This window comes from Centroberyx affinis, unplaced genomic scaffold, assembly GCF_046629955.1.
Source record: "Centroberyx affinis isolate AG114_WGS23_722 - 3 ecotype Tasmania unplaced genomic scaffold, CSIRO-AGI_Caff_v1 ptg005443l_1, whole genome shotgun sequence".
NCBI lineage: Eukaryota > Metazoa > Chordata > Actinopteri > Beryciformes > Berycidae > Centroberyx > Centroberyx affinis.
In genome coordinates this window covers 256,685-278,151 of record NW_027282723.1, presented here as the reverse complement: position 1 = coordinate 278,151, position 21,467 = coordinate 256,685, and the positions used below count along the sequence as shown (strand labels likewise).

At 43.8% G+C, this 21,467-nt stretch overlaps 2 gene segments (V, D, J or C); both read right to left on the bottom strand.

Moving 5' to 3' along the window:
• Nucleotides 1-8,055: 8,055 nt before the first annotated feature.
• LOC139667301 (Ig kappa-b4 chain C region-like) lies at nucleotides 8,056-9,507 on the bottom strand. The segment is given in 2 exon segments: nucleotides 8,056-8,605; nucleotides 9,453-9,507. A coding segment is annotated over 1 exon segment (291 nt).
• Nucleotides 9,508-13,587: 4,080 nt separating this feature from the next.
• On the bottom strand, nucleotides 13,588-13,910 carry LOC139667302 (Ig kappa-b4 chain C region-like). The segment is given in 1 exon segment: nucleotides 13,588-13,910. A coding segment is annotated over 1 exon segment (258 nt).
• Between the last annotated feature and the right edge of the window lie 7,557 nt (nucleotides 13,911-21,467).

Below are 21,467 nucleotides of genomic sequence, written 5' to 3'. Positions count from 1 at the left end.
TTGAACATTCCCCAAATGAAGAGGACAGTTCCAGTGAAGAAGCCCAATCAGACCCATTAAAATCACAACAACATCTAGCAAAGTAAGCCGCCCTGATGCGGACCCCCAAGCCACTGCTGAATGATCCAAACAGCTTATCCACACTAGTCCTGGAATATCTGGATTGTCAGGATCCAAACAGATCAGGATGATCATTCAGTCAACTGGATCAGGAAGCCTTATTCAGATAGAGGAAAGTAAAGACAGCCTTTTTCTTGAAGGAAGGGAATAGTTGGGTGAACACATGTATCTATTGTACAGACACTGAGTCAGGCCAGAAGAGGGGGATGTGGTGTAAGAGTGTAGAAGAAAACCTTGGCATCAGACAACAAAGCCAAGCCACTGGAAATACAGACAAGCACCAAGAACAAGGAAAGAAATGTAGAAATACATATATTTAAAGCAGGTTGGAGCATTTTACTGACATGCTTTAGTAACATTAAACTTAAAAAGTAATATTAAACTTTATTGCATAGCACTTTTCAAAACAGAGTTATAGACAAAATAAAGAATTAAAACCATTAAGATGAACGATAAAGACACCAGGATTTTATTAAAAACAGGATCATAAAAGAATCACACAGGTAAAAATAGGAATAGGTGAAAACAAATGACATTAAAAGCCTGTGTGTAATAAATAGTTTTCTATCCTGATGGGAGTGTGGGAGTGGTCTCTTCTAGGATGACAACGCCCTGACACTTTATTAAGACTTCCTATTAATCTCATGTAAATGAGGATCATTTAAATAGTCAATGCTCCCAGCACTGAGGGAAACACCATGATATGCTCAGCTACTGGTTCACTATGAGGGGTGGATTGTTTCAGCGGACTAGAGCTCCAGTCACTGAAACGCCTACCTGACACCTGACCAATACCTGTAAGATCTGACCAAATGCCAAACGTCACACCAAGATCTGCCATAGACATACAATGGTCACACAGATGTTACACACATTTAGCGTAGCTGTGACGCCAGGCGAAATGTCTTCAGTTAGGTGTAGCGTACGCTACGTGTTTTTTCAATGTGTGAGGACATGTGCGCTTCACCTATACTACACTACACCTACTTGGCACACGCTTACACGTTTAGGCGTTGGAAAAACGCCTAACCTGCAATCTATGGGGTGTGATAACTGACAACACTTTGCTAACTAAGCAGCCAATCGCGTTGATCGTTACTTACCTTGCCATGAACTGATGCCGTGACCAATGACGTCAGAGAAGAAGCGTGAAACTCTCGTCATCACCCCTCTCGTCTGGGCATGAGAAGCTACGGGAGACGTGTCGTCTGTAGTAACTTAATTTTGCCAGTTATCACCAAATAACCTAGCAATGCTATAGCTACATGGTTGCTTTGGTTATAACAAGCTAGCCTCCATGTAAATATAGTTTTGTTAGACTAATAGAAACAATGTTACACCTCTATGGCTTGCCAACAGTGAGTCTTTCATTAACAGGCTTAGTTTTAATAGCAGAGAGTGAAGATATATTGATAGCAGAGGTCACAATACATTTGTATGCCATGCTAGCTTACATGGAAAGGGGGTAAATAGGCTAAGGCTATAGCTCTGAATTGGCAAGCTTTTACCAAAAAATAGTTATGACCAAATTAATTTGGGCTTATTGGAACCACAAGAGCCTCACCTTTTACAACTGTGCCCAGTTTGTTGATACCATTTAGGGCAAAAACTATGCAGTTTTGTATAGAGATGTGATTCCCATGACTCAGTTTTCCCCTATTATTTCTAAATAATGTGGTCCTAAACAGTAGGAATTGGATAAATTGGGTAGGGCTGTAAAGTTGATAAACTTGTGAATCCAAAGGCCCTAATTGCATTTATGTGTAATGTGAGTAGTCATAGCACAACAGCCTCACAAAACTTTACACCCAGAAACTAACTTGGGACATTCAGAGTGTATAGTTTGTCTAGGCACTTTGAAGGGGATTTTCTGAGCCGTTATTTGACACAGAAGGGTATATCCCCATAACGGCCCAAAACCTCAGTAACGCCTTTTGACCATGGCCTACCAATAGGCCCTTTTCACAGCAGCCATTTTGAGATGTCATTGCAGGGTAAACACAGGTGTAATTAATAACATTAATTATGCCCCTGTTCCATTTAGGTGGGCCAGGGCCTTGATATTGTGCATGCTGACTCACTGGAATGGCTGTGACATACTAAATAGAACGGGACCATAATTAATTTTATCAATTACACTTGTGTTTTTTTTTGTGTTTACCCTGCTATGACATCTCAAAATGGCTTCTGTGAAAAGGGCCTATTGGCTTTATTGATCATTGAGACAAGCACAACTGAGAATTATTTGTTTAATCTTACTTTTTGACTGAGGGCCTCCTGTTCAGCCATCACGGTGAGGTCATCCTGGATGGGCACTACATAGGCTACAGCCTTGTTGAGTCCACTTTCATGTTTTAGATAGGATACAGTGTAACCTCCTTGTGGGACTGGCAACTCCATAAGTTTTCTGCTCCTGCAGCACCTCATTAATTTGAACCCCCCCACACCACACAATGCAGGAAAAGCCTCCTCCAATTTGGCTTTGACATCTGCAGCAGAACCATTTGCGTGAAATGTTATTATTTTTCTTACAAGTCCACTTCTTTGTAGGATCAAAGCCATTTTCATGAGCCACAAATGGCAGTAAACAAACAGTACACAGACAACTCATACACATGCTCTTCACAAGTATACTTTAATTTTCATTTCAGAAGTGACATGAAAAATTATCTTGACACTTTTTTAATGCAAATTTGTATCATCAGCTTTACAAAGACAGTATTAGGCTACCTCGTGGTGTAAGTGTATAATAGTCTACATAATCCTTCATTTTGCTACAACACTGAGGATGTATAGCAACTATAACTATATTTCAATCTGGAGAGACTAGGTTAAATGCTCAATGAATATTTTTATTGAATAAAACAGAAATAGAGTTTGGCGTAGGCTCCATGATGACACACCTCCCGTGATGAAGTTAGGAGGGCATCAGGAATGTGAGAGAATTAGGATTCCCCCCAAAATGAATTGACGTTAAAAGATTAAGATGACATGGGCTAATACATAAAATGGGACCATGGAGCTCGCCAAACTAGACTACTCACCAGTAGGGGGAGGTCAGATGCTACGAGAGGTTAAGATGGAAGTGGAAGCTATAATAATGAGAGGGGCTGGGAAGAAAGAGGAATTGCGGCAGGTAGGTTAAAAGGGGCCAGATGAAAATAGATTTTAGGGAGCTGGAAGATGAAGGCCAGCTTAAAAACGGGGTGCTGTTAGATGAAGGCCAGTGTAGAAAACAGGGTGCTGGAAAATGACGGCCAGTTTAGTAAACGGGGTGCTGTTTAGATGAAGGCTAGTTTAGAAAACAGGGTGCTGGTAGATGAAGGCCAGCTTAGAAAGCAGGGTGCTGGTAGATGGAGGCCAGCTAGAAAAACGGGGGCTGGCAGCAGCGGCCAGTTTAGAAACACAGGGTGCTGGTAGATGAAGGCCAGCTTGATAGGAAGAGCATAGCTCACGATTAGGTTGAAGAGAGATAGGATTGAAATGGAGAGTGAAAACCGGTTTGAGATCAAAACCACCACCAACGATATGTATATGATATATGCATGAATCACTTACCAATTTTACGGATTTAGAGATCTTTGGGCCGATAATATAGCAGCTTGTTCGGGTTGGATATATGCGGAATATGCGGACGATGACCAGCGTGCCAGTTGTTGGAGGGAAGCAGTGGTTGCAACACCAATTCTGAACGAATGGCTTGAATAATTCTCCGAAGACAGATTGCATTTTTGGAGAATCAGTTTGAAATGGTGAATAAACCAAGATCTAGACATATGGTGATGGGATGAAATTAGGAAAAGTGGAGAGGAAGGGCTAGAATGAGGTCTGACCTTTACATACTGGAGCATACAGTAGACGTATACGGGCAAAAAGATGAGTGGATGCGAGCAATGATTACAATGCAAGCACTGCCTGCTTTAGAGTGTTTGAGAGAGAGACAATAGAATTCAGGATGAAATATTAAATCAGAGAATGAGACCACCACCAGATCACTAGAGGGGTCAAAGAGACGTGAATTCACTGACTCTGAGGAACCCGTAAAAGGCTAACAAGAATACACAGTCGAGTAGAGTGTCTATGTAAGGAGAAAATACACAATGATAGCAGCTGCTGAAGTATGGAAAGCGTAATAGGACGCCTAGAATCGGGAATAGAAGGAGACACTTTAGAAATACCATCCTATAATTTTATTGCCGGGTTGGAGAACATACTAGGGAAAGCAGGATCATTACATCTAGCATAGAATTGAATGCCCGCCACCAGGCTGCGGATGTATGGAGGTTGAAGGTGGCGGACATCGATGCAGTAGGTGATGAAGGCGCAGACAGTGGGGATTAGAATGGGGCGCAAAGGCAGACTAACAGCGAGGCAGAACGAGGCAAGCATTCTCCAAGCCGCATCATAGGATTTTAGTGCGGATGCTGCTAATCCTTTCCTCATATAATGCTGAGCCAGAAGGGGATTTTGCGTTAGGAAAGGGCCAGAGTGGTAAACGAAGGGATTGCCACTGGAGATGGGTCCGCTTCGGGGCAGAGACTCTGGAGCCTGGAAATTGAAACAAGACAGGTGATCAGCAATGACATTGAAATGCCCGGGGATGTGTTTGGCTCTGATGATGAAGTTGTGAGTTACGGAAAGCCAAGTCAGGCGCCGGACGAAAGGCACGATGGCGGGGGATGACGAACGGCCTTTATTGATGATGCCGACTACTGCTGCATTATCGCAATTTACTGCTATGCGTTTCCGAGCCCAGAAATGGCCCCAGATGTGACAAGCTGCGACTATGGGATAAATCTCGAACAGAGCGGGTGATTGGTCGAGACCGGAAAACTGATGAGGCCATTTCCCTGCGAACCAATGGCCTTGATAGAACCCCCCAAAACCTACAGATGGGGCGGCATCTGTAAAAAATTATTTGAGGGCGTCGGATGAGAAAACAATCTCATCATAGAAAAACGAGATGTCATTCCAGTTGTCTAACAGGAGAGACCAGAAGCGTAAATCGGACCGGTACCCGTCATTGAGAGAGACTGAGTCATGGAGACCGGGGACTGATGATGCCAGATCCAGGAGTCGGTAGATGGAGGAGTGCCCTTGGGGAATAATGTGCATCGTGAAGTTTAGGTGGCCGAGTAACGACAGGAGATTTCTTTTACTTATTTGAGTGGCTGACAGGAAAGACTGCGATTGCGCAGATGCGGGACCTTTTCTCGATGGGGAGAGAGGCTTTCATCTGGACACTATCTAAAATGATGCCTAAAAACTCGAGAGAGGTAGGAGGGCCGGTGGTTTTCTCCTCCGACAAAGGAACGCCAATGGAACGTGTCTTTAAGCTTGTTTAATGAAAAGCTGGAGGAGTCAGACGACAGATCTGTTACCAGGAAATCGTTGAGCAGGTGGAGTATGGATGGCAGTCTGGCGTTGTTTAACAAAATCCAGCATAGCGCTTCTGACAAAAAATTTAAGATGCACGGGCTACTCCTGCAACTGAAAGTGAGCCTGACCGCAAAATAGAATTTAGACTCCCATTTAACGCCGAACAGAGGCCACTGAGAGGGGTGGATGGGAATGACTTTGAAAGCATCGGAGATGTCGGCTTTGGAAAGCCATGCACCCTGACCCGCTAACTTGTTCAAGCGGATTGCGTTGTCGACTGATGCGTAATGCAGAGAAAAAGGTTTGGGGGGGATTAGATTATTGATGCTTGGTATTGGGCCGTGATGGGGAGATGATAGATAAAAAATCAGGCGCTTCTTGCCTGAATATTTGGGAGTAGCTACGCCTATTGGGCTTGTGCAAAAGACGGGAAAGGGAGGAGAATCAAAGGGGCCGATTAGGTATCCTTTATTAATCTCTTTATCTAGCAGCTGAGCAACTGTCTCAGGCTCTCTCAGGGCAGACAGGAGATTTTTTGAGACGTGAGAAACTGAGGGGGGAAAGATGACTCCCACCCTGAACCCCTGAGGGGGGTGGAGCTGCTGGACTGGAATAGGACCTTTGGGCACAGCGGGGCTGAATGCCCTGCGTCACCGCATGAAAAGCAGGTCAGCGCTTGGTGGCCCTTGGTGGCCGCCTACTAGCATGACTAGCAGCTCAGTGTCTAGGACGGACCAGTTTAGGCGGATGTTGGACTGGGAAATGTATAGAGCTGCCTTGCTGGAGAAAGCTTTATGATATTGATAGAATACATTCTTTCCATATTTCAGGTTGAGATCCCCGATGAGCGCCAGATAACCATCCACCATCGTAATTACGACTATGGCTTGGCCTTGCACCAAGAGACAATACTAGTAACTAGTACTAGGCCAGGCTGAGTGATGAAGTTTCTAGACCCACAAAATGTCCATGGCATTAATAGAGGTAACAAATATATGTCAACGAACAACACTAATGCCCCATTCTAGCACATTCAAGGCCACCTACAAAATACCATAAATGAAATAATGTTAACACTACATAACCTAAACTAGGTTACAGTGTTAATATATGTATATAATATTTACATATATGTAAATATTAACCACAACAGCAACTACAAGCAATTTGAACATAAATGAAGTGAATCCCCCACTCCCCAAATGCCTCTGCTCACTTTCTACTGTACTTACCTAGTTCATCAAGAAAAATACTGGAAATACTAACTTTGCAATAAAGATCTAATTAGCTGTGTTTGCTGACATGCGGGGGTGTTGTACTAAAGCCTTCCATGATCATAGTCCTAGACCTAGAGAGACGGATTTGTAATGCTTCCTCCAGGCTTCGTTACGCTCATTACCATCTTAAACCCTTACTTGGGGCAGAATGGGAGTCCACATACGATGTTAGCTGTTAGCTAATAGGCTAATATAGGCTAATATAATGCTATGGTATGCTAATGCTATGCTATGCTAACGGAGGCGAGACGGACGTTATCCATCTGTTTATCCAAACGTACCTTATCCATGTGCTTATCCAGACGTGCACGTTATCCATGTTCTAATCCACACATTATCCGGGCGCAAAGTAAAAAATATCAATTCAATTCAATTGACATTGCCTGTATTCTCCATCAACACAATCAAAATTGAAGGATTTTTTCACCAGGCGCTGGCGAACGTAGACAAGTCTGTTCTCCTCTCAGTTAGCAAAGTAATCCAGTTCTATGTCAGCTATCACACCTCATACATATCAAAGTAGGCGCAATCCTCTTACTCCTAAACGTGTGAGCGTGTGACGATTTTCAGGCACGTGTACCAGTGTGGCCTGTGAGGGCAGAGGACAATCTATGTGTTGCGTAGCCGTTCTGATGAGTTTTCAGGTGTAGCGTTGGCGTTCCAGGTAGGCGTTTCAGTGACTGGAGCTCTAGTCTGCTGAAACAATCCATCCCTCATAATCCACCCCTCACTGACTGTGTGTGTGTGTGTTTGCATATCCTGCCTCTCTGCTCTCCACCAGTTAAGAGGCCAGTGTTGATCAATTGTTTCAGCACATAATGCAAAGGATGTTTTGTGCCTGAAGAAGGATGTGTGCGCAGCTTCTCCCTTCTTTTGATGTTTATGACCTGCAAGCCAGCACCTCAACAACATAGGTGTGCATTTTTTCTTCTCTTCCCTGCACTATAAACTTGACACAGGCAGAGGCCTTACCAATAGGACACGTTGATAATGAGGGATCATGGGGTTAAAACATTGGATTATCTATCTAGGTGTAACCATAGAGAGAAATTTGCAAGCAACGAGAGCAATTTTGCTCCAGTCATGCAAACAGTGATAAGAGATGAAAATGAAAATGGCCTCCTTTCATCCTAACATCCACACATAGCTCCTGCCTATCTTTAGGATAGCACTGGTAAACAGAGTCACTGTCATGTTGCTGTCAAAGAGTTAATTAATAATATAATAATGACATCCATGGAAACACAGCTGATTTGGTGAACAAGTCTTTATTGTCTTAACATATCAAGAATATCGGCATTACTGCGACCAAGAAAACATTACTATTTAAAGATGTAATGAGTCTGGTGAGAGAGACAGAGCGAGAGAGGGAGAGAGAGAGAGAGAGAGAGAGAGAGAGAGAGAGAGAGAGAGAGAGAGAGAGAGAGAGAGAGAGCTGAGTGCAGACTGAGAGCAGTAGCAGAGTAAAACCAGTAGCAGAAGTCCCAGTGAGTCAGGTCAGGACTGGGAACACTGGTCTCTCCTCAGTGTCTCCAAGAGTGGAGACTGGGAGCCCTGGGTGGCCTCACAGGTCACAGAGTCCACCTTCCTCCACTGGTCTGCAGGGAGCCTCAGGGTGCTGCTCCAGCTGTAGTGGCCGTCCTTCTCCAGCACCCTGCTCCTGCTCTCCTCCCAGCTGCTGCTGCTGCTGCTGCTGCTGCCGTCCACCTTCCAGGCCAACCTCCAGTCTGAGGGGAAGCCCTTGTTGGCCAGGCACATGAGCGTGGCCTTCCCTTTCTCCAGCTCCATGCTGGAGGGGGGCAGCACCGTCAGGGTGGGACGGACATCACCTAGGAGACACCAATCAGCTTAGAGGACAGGAAGGCTGCAGCTGTCAATCAATCACCAGACAGTTTGACACCTTTACTGTGTGAGAGTCGATTTTCCCCTTTAAGGAGTTTCTGTCAGAGGTTTTTTATGCTCCACCAGTCACTCACTCACACATTGTTTCACTTCCCTTTAAGAAGCCTCTCATGCATATCAGCACAGACAGAGTCCTCATATGACCAGGAATACAGATTTTTCTACATTTTAAAATTTCCTTCCAAATCATCAATCTGCTCAAAATTATAAGATAAGAATTGGAAAAATTATAAAATCGGATTTTGAATACATTTTTAAAATTGATTTTTTCCATGAATTTGATAAAAGAAGGTCAAAGTAAATACTACTACTTATACTAACCTACTGGCTGTGTTGCAGTTGTAAAAAAACAACTGCAACAATGAGTTTGTGTTAATGTTTAAAAACATTTGAAACCACAAATAAATGCCTACCACAAAATGGTGTTCATCTAAACAGATGTCAAAGAGCAAGAGCAAAAGACAGTTTTAGCAATTTGTCAAAATATTGTAACTGTCAATATATAACTATATTTTCAAAACAGTACTGTTGTTCTTTTATTTTATTTTTTAAGTTCAAGGTGCCTTTTCATTTACGTGGTGTAAACAAAAGTATTGGAAAGCTTCAGTAATTTAGACTCCAGTTAAGGAGAGAAACAATCAAAAAAAAAAGGTGACTATTGGTGATGTAAATCAACACAATATATATTGATACAGTATCTATTACTAACATTCAGAGACAAGAATAATACAGTTGATAGATGATATGATATTTCATATTTGTGAAGAAACTTACTTCCAACATCCAGTCTGGTTCCTCCACCAAAAGTCCACCACAGTGATACAAACTCATTGAGCCGCCGTACAAAAACCTCTCACTCTAGAGAGACACGGCTCTCTCACTTTGTCAGACAAAATTAAAAGTGCAAGTCCACAGATTGTAACTTTAAACTAATAGTTATGAATACATGCGTTCTCCTCTGGCCCAAGGACTTAAAATAATTAAATTGGTCCTTTGGATTTTATTTATTAAAGTGTGTTTTTAATGGTGAGAAAAAACTCTTCTTTAAAAATGATATATTACCACGGAAAGTCAAATTACATCATCTAGAGTCGCTTATATTTAATATGCAAGAAATTAAAAAGTAGCTCATGGCTTAGTAAAAACATTAGATAGGTGAACTCACTTCCATCATTGAGCTGCAATACAAAAACCTCTCAGAGACACGGCTCTCTCACTTTTAACAAAACAAGCTCACCAAAATCACTCTCAATTTGTTAAACCTACCAAGATCATGTAATACCTAGCTAAACAATACAACTATGACACAAACATTTAATAATTTTTTCATTTTTTCTGGCAGTGATAATTATTTCTCTCACAGTTAACTAAAAAAGACACAAAACATTCTTGAGGACAACTTGTTTATAGACAACATTTAGCTTATATACATTGTTAATCAAGAGTTTGGTAACTTGATTGATCCATTTAGAAACAGCATCATCAGAGTAATCCAAGTCCCTGTTGGAGTCAGTCAGAGCATTTCCATAGAGAGCCACTTTGCATCAGCAGCACCATGCTCCAGTGCTCTGGGAGAGTTTATAGTCCTGAGAGTTGAACACTGGATGACTGACAGCTGTCCTTCGTGACAACAGAAGCCACAGAAATCCTCCTCATCAAAACATGACTTTGATCTCCATCCTCATCTGGACTCTCCTCTGCTGCTGCTTCACAGGTAAAGTCCATAGAATCAAACTCCTCTCCTCTATGAACATCCGTCCCTCTGAAATGAAGCGAGAGAAAACCATGACGGTGGTTTATGCTTTTGTCTCTGTATCCTCAGAGTCCAGAGGCCAGATCACAGTGACTCAGCCTGGAGCAATGAGGTCTGCTCCGGGAGGCTCGGTCACCATCAGATGCCAAACCAGTCAGCCAGTTCAGGTTTGGAGCGGCCACCACTGTCTAGCCTGGTACCAACAGAGAGATGGACAGAGAGAAATTCCTAAACTTTTCATTTACTACGCTAATAGTCGAGCATCAGGGATTCCAGGTCGTTTTACAGGCAGTGGATCAGGGACTGACTTCACTCTGACCATCAGTGGAGTCCAGGCTGAAGATACAGCAGTTTACTACTGTCAGAGTCAACACTATACCAATAGCCAAGGTCTGTGCACACAGTGATAAAGCGTTGTACAAAAACCTCCTTCAGTCAGACTGAACAGAGACTGAACTGACTGCTGCAGCTGGAAGCTACTGCAGGAACTGATACAGTTGACACTGAGGACACACACACACACACACACACACACACACGCACACACACACACACACACACACACACAGACAGACATAACTTGTTTGGTGAGAATTTCTGATATTATTCATAGTGTCACTACCAGTTTGCCTTCTGAACTTAAAACAGTCCACCTCCCACCTCAACAACCTGAAAGTTCCCCAAATGAAGAGGACAGTTCCAGTGAAGAAGCCCAATCAGACCATTAAAAGCACAACAACATCTAGCAAAGTAAGCCGCCCTGATGCCGACCCCCAAACCACTGCTGAATTATCCAAAGAGCTTATCCACGCTGGTCCTGGAATATCTGGACTGTCAGGATCCAGATCAGGATGATCATTCAGTCATTGAGATCATTCAGATCAATCATTCAGATTTTGAGGCATTAATATCTAATTAGTGATTTTAAAAACATATATATTAGTAGGACATTTTTACAAGTTTCATATATTCTTGCACAGACATGCTGAATACGTTTCAGTCTAATAATCTCAACAAACTCAGCTCAAATCAAAGAATTTCAAGTTTTAACAAAAGATCATGTAATTGATAATTTTACAAGATTAATATTGATTTCCATATATGATACTATAGTCAAACAGACTGGGTATTGTTGTCATTAAAACTCATCAAACTCAGACTCATTATAGTTCTGCAACAATAGAAATGACAATTTAACACATCTTAAGAAAATATATCAATAATATTGATCTCAATATATTTTATTTTGTTCAATCATACTGTGTTTAAGTCCAGCAATTATTTCAAACTCAGAACAGGCTGTTCCTTCTCTACCCTGTCAAACCAAGACTGGGAAGTTTGGGAAGACTGGTTCAGTCCAAACATAAACACACACTAGACTTGTTGTGCTCCATCCAGCATTAGAAAACTAAATAACACTCTGTAAATGATAATGTTTTCTTTTCATTTTTAAGTAAGCCTTCTAGGTTTTATGTGGAAAAAGGGACCAATCAAGGGTGTTTGTTTTCATCCTTTTTATTTGTTTCAGTGCTTGAACCCTTTGCAGAGACAAAACCCTCACATGTAAATATTTCCAGAGTCAAAACTGGCTTTCACACTCATGTTACATCCCTCTATGCTGATGATATCCTACTTTTTATTTCTAATCCTGAAATTTCTATTACTGCTTTCGTAGATTTATTACAGATTAAGCATAGTGTGCGTATACACTAAAAACATAACAAAATCAGAAGCCTTATCAAAAGGACACTTTGGTAATGAGGGATCATTTGGCAATTTCCCATTTAAATGGTTAAAACATTGGATTTCTATCTAGGTGTAACCATACAGAGAAATTTGCAAACAATAAATGAGAGCAATTTTTTTTTATCAAGAAAGCAGTGATAAGAAATGTTTAAAGATAAAAATGGTCTCCTTTCATCCGTATATCCATACCTAGCTCCTGCCTATATTTAGGATACTACTGGTAAACATAGTCACTGTCGTTGCACTTTTGACCCTAGTTAAAGTCACAGGCATAAATTGCAGGTGCTCCCTAAATGTTTTTTTCATTTGTTGGTAATGGGTAGACACTTCCTGCGATGGCCGCACAGTGGCGTGTGGTGTGGGATCTTTTTTCCTTTTCCACTGTGGGAACAGAAGTGTGAAGAGCTCCAGAAAATGTAAAAAGCCCATGAAAATAATTGCTTAGAATTGTGACAGGATCTTATGGAAAGTCAGTAACATAGTTAAATTTGTAAAAGTAGTTGCCACGAGACGCCAAGCATTGATTCCTTTCCTAGTGGAATTTCAATCATGTATGAACCGATTCAGAAAAATAAAAGCAGTCAAGATATGATTCTATTGGACTTCTTAACCATACAGACTCAAAGACTGAATGCTTTTCCTTACTAATTGTACTGTAATTGTTCATCTGAACTTGACCTGATTCATTAATCTAAATATAATTTGTTTTTGATTTAATGAACTTGATGTGAAAAAGAATGTTTGAGTTATTCTGACTTAATAAGAGATTCAGACATACATTTCTATTTTTTCTTACTAAGTCGGTTGTCATGTGTGTTATTGTCGGGTGGACGTCTTAAATGCTCTTAGTGTTAAGGGTATTCACTACAATCTCCTTACTGAACCTAGAGACAATCATAACTGTGCAACCTGGTACTTCATGGGATATTTTAGATTTATACTGTAGTTATTGAGAACAGGGTAAACAGTGGAAACATCTGAATCCCCCCCAGAAACGTTACACACTCACAGACTTAATTAATGTGTGACAATGCATTAATGAATGTGTGACAGTGCATTAAATAATCCCATCAATTCTTCTTAAATCATCACCAGTATTTAAAACATCCTAGTCACTTTACCCTGAGATGAGCTCAGTCTCTGTGGATTTAAAGAAAACAGTGTTGCCAATAAGACAGCATCATAAGACATCTGTTATTTTTATGATAATGACAATGGAAACACAAGTGATCTGGCGAAAAAATCTTTATTGTCTCAAGAATAGCGGCATTACTGAGAGCAAGAAAACATTACTTTTTAAGGATGTAATTATTCTGGTGAGAGAGAGAGAGAGAGAGAGACTACAGTGCTGAGTGCAGACTGAGAGCAGTAGCAGAGTAAAACCAGTAGAAGAAGTCCCAGTGAGTCAGGTCAGGACTGGGAACACTGGTCTCTCCTCAGTGTCTCCAAGAGCGGAGACTGGCAGCCCTGGGTGGCCTCACAGGTCACAGAGCCCACCTTCCTCCACTGGTCTGCAGGGAGCCTCAGGGTGCTGCTCCAGCTGTAGTGGCCGTCCTTCTCCAGCACCCTGCTCCTGCTCTCCTCCCAGCTGCTGCTGCTGCTGCTGCTGCCGTCCACCTTCCAGGCCAACCTCCAGTCTGAGGGGAAGCCCTTGTTGGCCAGGCACATGAGCGTGGCCTTCCCTTTCTCCAGCTCCACGCTGGAGGGGGGCAGCACCGTCAGGGTGGGACGGACATCACCTAGGAGACACCAATCAGCTTAGAGGACAGGAAGGCTGCAGCTGTCAATCAATCACCGGACAGTTTGACACCTTTACTGTGTGAGAGTCGATTTTCCCCTTTAAGGAGTTTCTGTCAGATGGTTTTTATGCTCCACCAGTCACTCACTCACACATTGTTTCACTTCCCTTTAAGAAGCCTCTCATGCATATCAGCACAGTCAGAGTCCTCATATGACCAGGAATATATCAAAGTACATTGGAAATAAAAGGAGAGTAGATTTGGCTACATTTTTAAATTTTTCACATAAATTAGCGAACCTTTCTAACTGTATTTCAAATTAAACTAGAAACTGGAAAAATTGAATAGAAATCAGATTACGGATACATTTTCAAACAGGATATTTTCTATGACTTTGTTGAAACATAACTAACATCTTGGCTGTGTGCAGAAAAATTGTAAAAAAGCAACAGTACAATTTAGTGTTTCAGTACAGTATAAGCCAAAAATAAATAATTACCATAAAATTTGAATGTGTTTGAATGTTGGAATACTTTTTTAAACTTCTTAAACTTCTTCTCATTTTAAAATGAGAAAAGAATGAGAGATTTGCTTACATTTTCAAATATCCACCTATGTCCACACTCTCTTCAACTTCTCAACAAACATTTAAGTTAAAATGGAAGATTAAAAAGCAATTTTGGAATGCATTTTCAAAGTAGGGATGTTTTTCTTTTATTTTTTCAAAGGTTGTTGACTTTTCACACTATGTCTACAGTGTGTAAAGAAAAGTGTAGGAAAGCAGCTGTAAGTTAGACTCCATGGTAAAGGAGAGAAACAGAGAAAAGAAAAGGTGACTATAAGTGATAGAAATCAACACATTGGATATTTATATGTACTGCTAACATTCAGACACAGGAGTAAAACTGTTGATAGATGATATAATATTTCATATTAAATATATTAAAACCTACCAAGCTCATGTAATTACTAGCTAAACTATCAACCTATAACACAAAGTCCCAACATGTATAATTTTTCTATATGTTTTTCTGGCAGTGATATTTATTTGTCTAGCAGTAAACTAAAACAAGACAGAAAACATTCTTGAAGAAAACTTGTTTATAGTCATCAAGGCAAATCTACATAACATTTAGCTTACATACATTGTTAATCAAGAGTTTGGTAACTTGATTGATCCATTTAGAAACAGCATCATCACAGTAATCCAAGTCCCTGTTGGAGTCAGTCAGAGCATTTCCATAGAGAGCCACTTTGCATCAGCAGCACCATGCTCCAGTGCTCTGGGAGAGTTTATAGTCCTGAGAGTTGAACACTGGATGACTGACAGCTGTCCTTCATGACAACAGAAGCCACAGAAATCCTCCTCATCAAAACATGACTTTGATCTCCATCCTCATCTGGACTCTCCTCTGCTGCTGCTTCACAGGTAAAGTCCATAGAATCAAACTCCTCTCCTCTATGAACATCCGTCCCTCTGAAATGAAGCGGAGAAAACCATGACGGTGGTTTATGTTTTTGTCTCTGTATCCTCAGAGTCCAGAGGCCAGATCACAGTGACTCAGCCTGGAGCAATGAGGTCTGCTCCGGGAGGCTCGGTCACCATCAGCTGTCAAACCAGGCCGGAGGTTGAGGTTTGGAGCAGCCAACACCTTTTATCCTGGTTCCAACAGAGAGATGGAGAAATTCCTAAACTCCTCATTTACTACGCTAATACTCGAGCATCAGGGATTCCAGGTCGTTTTACAGGCAGTGGATCAGGGACTGACTTCACTCTGACCATCAGTGGAGTCCAGGCTGAAGATACAGCAGTTTACTACTGTCAGAGTAAACACTATATCAATAGCCAAGCTCTGTTCACACAGTGATAAAGCATCGTACAAAAACCTCCTTCAGTCAGACTGAACAGAGTCTGAACTGACTGCTGCAGCTGGAAGCTACTGCAGGAACTGATACAGTTCACTGAGGACACACACACACACACACACACACACACACACACACACAAACAACCTATTTGGTGAGAATTTCTGATATTCAGTGTCACTACCAGTCTGCCTTCTGAACTTCAAACAGCCCACCTCAACAACCTTAAAGTTCCTCAAATGAAGAGGACAGTTCCAGTGAAGAAGCCCAATCAGACCATTAAAAGCACAACAACATCTAGCAAAGTAAGCCGCCCTGATGCTGACCCCCAAGCCACTGCTGAATGATCCAAACAGCTTATCCACGCTGGTCCCGGAATATCTGGACTGTCAGGATCCAAACAGATCAGGATGATCATTCAGTCAACTGGATCAGGAAGTGTGCAATTTAGTGTGCGTATGCTGAATAACTGGGTGTATCCAACTGGCTATGTACTCCAGTTAGAGAGAGAATCTGCAACCACCGTTTTTTTGTTCCACTAGTTTATTAACAACTGGCATGTGAATGAGCATGTGGTTTCTGTAGAATATACAAATACAAATACAAATTGAATCAAAATATGAATCAAGATAATTCAACTGAATACCACACAATAACTACAGAATAACACAATGAGACATTAAAGTCAACAATTGCAACAAGCCTCTTTCCATCAATAAAATTGCTATGTAGTTACGGCTTATGCCCACATGGTGGCAGTCTTTACCACAATTGCCTCTGTGGGTCTTAATGGCGTACGAGCCATGTTCAACAGTAAAGGAAAGAAAACGGATGTGGCTATTATTCTGCCTTAGTTAACTTATATCTAAGCCATGAAAATGCTAATATAGTTAAACAGGCATATAAAGTTATACACACAGTCCAATAACAGCATACACTGAGTATTGAAATGCTCCACTATTATAACTTATAGTATGGAATAAAGGACAATTTGACAGTTAGAGGGAACGGAGGGAACTGCTATAACATTGAGAACAGTAGGATTAATGTACAATAGCATTCCAATACTGTAACTATTTACGTTTTGAATTTAAATTCTTAGCGACGCACACACTGTTACACAAAGAGTTAGCTAGCTCGACTAAGCTAGCGGACCAGGAGGTAAAGGCAGCTACCACTCGGGCAGTAGCATCCACAGACTAAACGTATTATGTGCGCAAAGAGTCTAGTAACGAGTGGGGTGTGGCCTGACACCCAGTCAGTCCAGCAGTGAATTTCTCACAGGAAGCCTTATTTAGATAGAGGAACGTCAAGAGAGTGTTTTTCTTGAGGGAAGGGAATAGTTGGGTGAACACATGTATCTATTGTACAGACACTGAGTCAGGTCAGAAGAGGGGGATGTGGTGTAAGACTGTAGAAGAAAACTTTGGCATCAGAAAACAAGGCAACAGTAAACATGTTGTCCCACACAAATGATGAAGTCCCTGTCTGGGATGCTGTTGTGGTTGAGCAGTTGGGCATCCCCACTGAGAGTCTTGTTAAGCCCATAGAAGCCAACGCCCTGGATGGACGGCTCCTAGCCAGGGTCACTGTTAAGACCACTCCGGTACATCTCCTGTTGTCTGGTAATCATCAAGAGGATTTAAGTTTCTTTGTAATCAATTCTCCTTACGTCCCCATTGTTCTTGGTCATCCATGGCTAGTTAAACACAATCCCCACATCGATTGGGCCTCAGCCAAGATTCTCAGTTGGAGTTCCTCTTGTCATGCTCTGTGTCTACGGTCTGCTTTGCCTCAGTCTGTCCCCAGTCAGGTTCCTAGTCCTGAGACCCCCGACCTGTCCCTGGTCCCATCAGAGTACCATGACCTCCAGGCGGTTTTCAGCAAGCAGCAAGCTCTTTCACTGCCGCCCCATCGCCCCTACGACTGTGCCATCGACCTGCTGCCTGGTGCGACTCTTCCCAGCAGCCATCTCTACAGCCTCTCCAAGCCTGAGCGGGAGGCAATGGAGAGATACATCAAGGACTCCCTGGTTGCTGGAATCATCCATCCGTCCTCTTCGCCTCTTCGTGGATAAAAAGGACAAGACCCTCCGCCCTTGTATCGACTTCAGAGGACTCAACAACATCACGGTAAAGAACAAATATCCGTTGCCTCTCATGAACTCTGCTTTCGATTCTCTCCAGGGAGCCAAGGTGTTCAGTAAGCTTGACCTCCGCAATGCTTACCACTTGGTTCGGATCCGTGAAGGTGATGAATGGAAGACGGCCTTCAACACTCCCTTGGGCCACTTTGAATATCTTGTGATGCCATTCGGGCTCACCAACGCCCCCGCCGTCTTCCAGAGGCTGGTAAATGATGTCCTACAGGACATGTTGGATCGCTTTGTTTTTGTGCACCTGGATCATATCCTGATTTTCTCCCTCCCCGTGACCTCTCTGAGCATGTTCTGCACGTCCGCAAAGTCCTCCAATGGCTCCTGGAGAATCGCCTGTTCGCTAAAGCAGAAAAATGTGAATTCCACGCCTCCACTGTCTCCTTCCTGGGATACATCATCGACCAAGGACAGGTAAATATGGACCCAGCCAAGGTGAGAGCAGTCCTTGAGTGGCCGAGCCCAACTACCCGTAAGCAACTTCAGAGGTTTCTGGGTTTTGCTAATTTCTATCGAAGATTTATCCGTGACTACAGCCGTGTTGCGGCCCCGCTTACTGCTCTAACTTCCACCTCCCGTCAGTTTCAGTGGACTCCTGCGGCAGAAGAGGTTTTTCAGGAGCTGAAGAGCCGCTTCACTTCTGCACCCATTCTCATCCAGCCAGACCCTACTAAACAGTTTGTTGTTGAGGTGGACGCCTCGGACATCGGGGTGGGGGCAGTCCTTTCGCAACGTTCCTCGGAGGACGGTAAGCTGCATCCTTGTGCCTTTCTGTCTCACCGCCTTTCCCCAGCTGAGAGAAATTACGATGTGGGCAATCGTGAGCTACTGGCAGTGAAGCTGGCCTTGGAGGAGTGGCGACATTGGCTGGAGGGAGCAGAATCGCCCTTCTTGGTCTGGACCGACCACAAGAACCTGGCATATATCCAAACAGCCAAGCGCCTCAACGATCGTCAAGCCAGGTGGGCTCTTTTCTTTGGGCGGTTCAATTTCACTTTGACCTACAGGCCCGGTTCCCATAACGCCAAACCTGATGCCTTGTCGCGGCTGTTTGAAAAGGAAAGGGAGGCCAGCCCCCTCCCTGACACCATCATGCCAGCTTCATGTGTTATCGCAGCCGTCACTTGGAACATTGAGGGGGAAGTTAAGGCCGCACAGCAGACTGAGCCCGACCCAGGTAACGGCCCCCCAGGCCGCTTGTTTGTTCCGGATGCTGTTAGATCCCGTGTCCTGCAATGGGCTCATTCAGCAAAACTTACCTGTCACCCTGGTGTAACCCGAACCCTGGCCTTCCTCCGTAGACGGTTCTGGTGGCCGTCTATGGAGGAGGATACCAAGTCCTATGTCTCTGCCTGTCCTGTCTGCGCTCAGAACAAGACTCCAACTCAGCCCAGTTCCAGTCTGCTGCGTCCACTGCCCATTCCTCGTCGTCCCTGGTCTCATCTGGCTCTGGACTTCGTCTCGGGTCTGCCTGTCTCAGAGGGTAACACGGTCATCCTCACTGTTGTTGACCGCTTCAGTAAATTTGCTCATTTCTTGCCTCTGTCCAAACTACCCTCAGCCAGGGAGACGGCGGACCTGTTAGTCAAGGAGGTTTTCCGAGCCCACGGCCTTCCCTGTGACATCGTGTCGGACCGTGGTCCCCAATTCATCTCCGCTGTTTGGAAGGCTTTCTGCTCAGCCATCGGTGCCACCAGTAGCCTCTCGTCAGGATACCACCCCCAAACCAATGGTCAAGCTGAGCGGGCAAATCAGGAGCTGGAGACTGCGCTCCACTGCATGGTTTCCACCAATCCATCCTCCTGGGCTCACCAACTCCCTTGGGTGGAGTACGCCCATAACACCCTGCCGACCTCTGCTACAGGTATGTCTCCGTTCCAGTGCCTGTATGGTTACCAACCTCCTCTGTTTCCCTCTCTGGAGAGGGATGTTCAGGTTCCTTCAGTCCAAGCCCACATCCGACGTTGCCACAGGACCTGGCACCGGGCCCGGTCTGCCCTGTTGAGAGCTTCTGGGCGGTATCAGCGGCTAGCCAATCGTCGTCGCGTTCCAGCTCCCACCTACACTCCAGGGGACAAGGTATGGCTCTCAACTCTCAACAAGGACTTACCCTTGAAAACTGACGCTAAGAAACTGTCTCCTAGATTCATTGGTCCGTTTGTCATGGAGAGGGTCATCAACCCCTCAGTTGTCCGTCTGAAGCTTCCTCGTTCCCTCCGGGTCCACCCCTCGTTCCACGTTTCCCGTCTGAAACCTGTCTCCGCCAGTCTTCTGGTTCCTCCGGCTCCTCCTCCTCCCCCTCCTCGCATGATTGATGACCACCCCACCTATACGGTCCGTCGCCTCATCGACTCTCGCCGCCGGGGCCGCGGTCTTCAATACCTTGTTGATTGGGAAGGATACAGCCCGGAGGAGAGGTGTTGGATCTCTCGTCAGCTCATCCTGGACCCTGCCCTCATCCAGGACTTCCACAGACGACACCCGGACAAGCCCGGTGGGTCGCCCAGAGGCGGGGGGGTACTGTCACAATCCAGCCTCCATGACACCTGCTGGTGTATTTTTGTCTGTCTAGTTTTTTGCTTCCCCTTTTTTCCTTGCCTGCTCTCTCCACACCTAGTTTTCATCTGCAATCAGCACACCTGTCCCGGATCAAGAAATTACCACTCCTCACTCCAGTATAAAGACGCTGCTGAGAGAACCAGTCACTGCCGGATCGTTGTGCTATACACGGTTTGTTGTTGTGCACACTTCCAGCTCTGTAGTTGATCTGTTTGCCAGCTTTGTTGCTAGTCTGCCTGTTTTGCCAGCTACATCACGCCTGTTTTCCCTGTCTTCAGAAACACCGGTTGTCTACCTGCTCCATCCTGGGAACCACCTTCACCTTGCTGCCAACACCACGGACTCACCCTCCCCAAGGCCCCAGCTCTACCGCCAGACATTCACTCACCATCACTGCAAGCTGTAATGAAGACGTGTTATTCTGACCTACCTGCTTGTCCTGGTCTGCATTTGGGTTCAGCCTAGGTTCGTGACAGCAACAGTGAGATGCATAATTTCCCTATGTTTTATTCAAAATTGTATCAGTGATATCTGAGCTTTTGTGGGACACATGGATGAGCAAACAAATCAGGTAATGTGTCCCCCTTTTGAGCTGATCAATGGAATTTAAAAATGTGAGAATGCAGTGGTCAGATGCATCATTCCCCCAAATTTCCTAAAATTCTGATCAGCGGCGTCTGAGATATTGTGGGTGGCGTACAGACAAACACATTGTGTAGTTTTCCCCGTGAGGCTGATCAGTGTAATTCTGGAAATGCTGGAGTGGAGCAATAACATGCATCATCAATGACGTTTTGTCAAAGTCCAATCAGTGACATCTGAAGTATTGTGGATGATGGTCAGACGGTCAAACGTACAGTCCTTTCTCCAATTTCATTTTGGGGCCCCAGACTAACTCAAAAATAAGGAAGCTAAACCAAACTAAACTCATTTGAAAGCACTTTTTAAATCAGAGTTGTCGAAAAAATAAA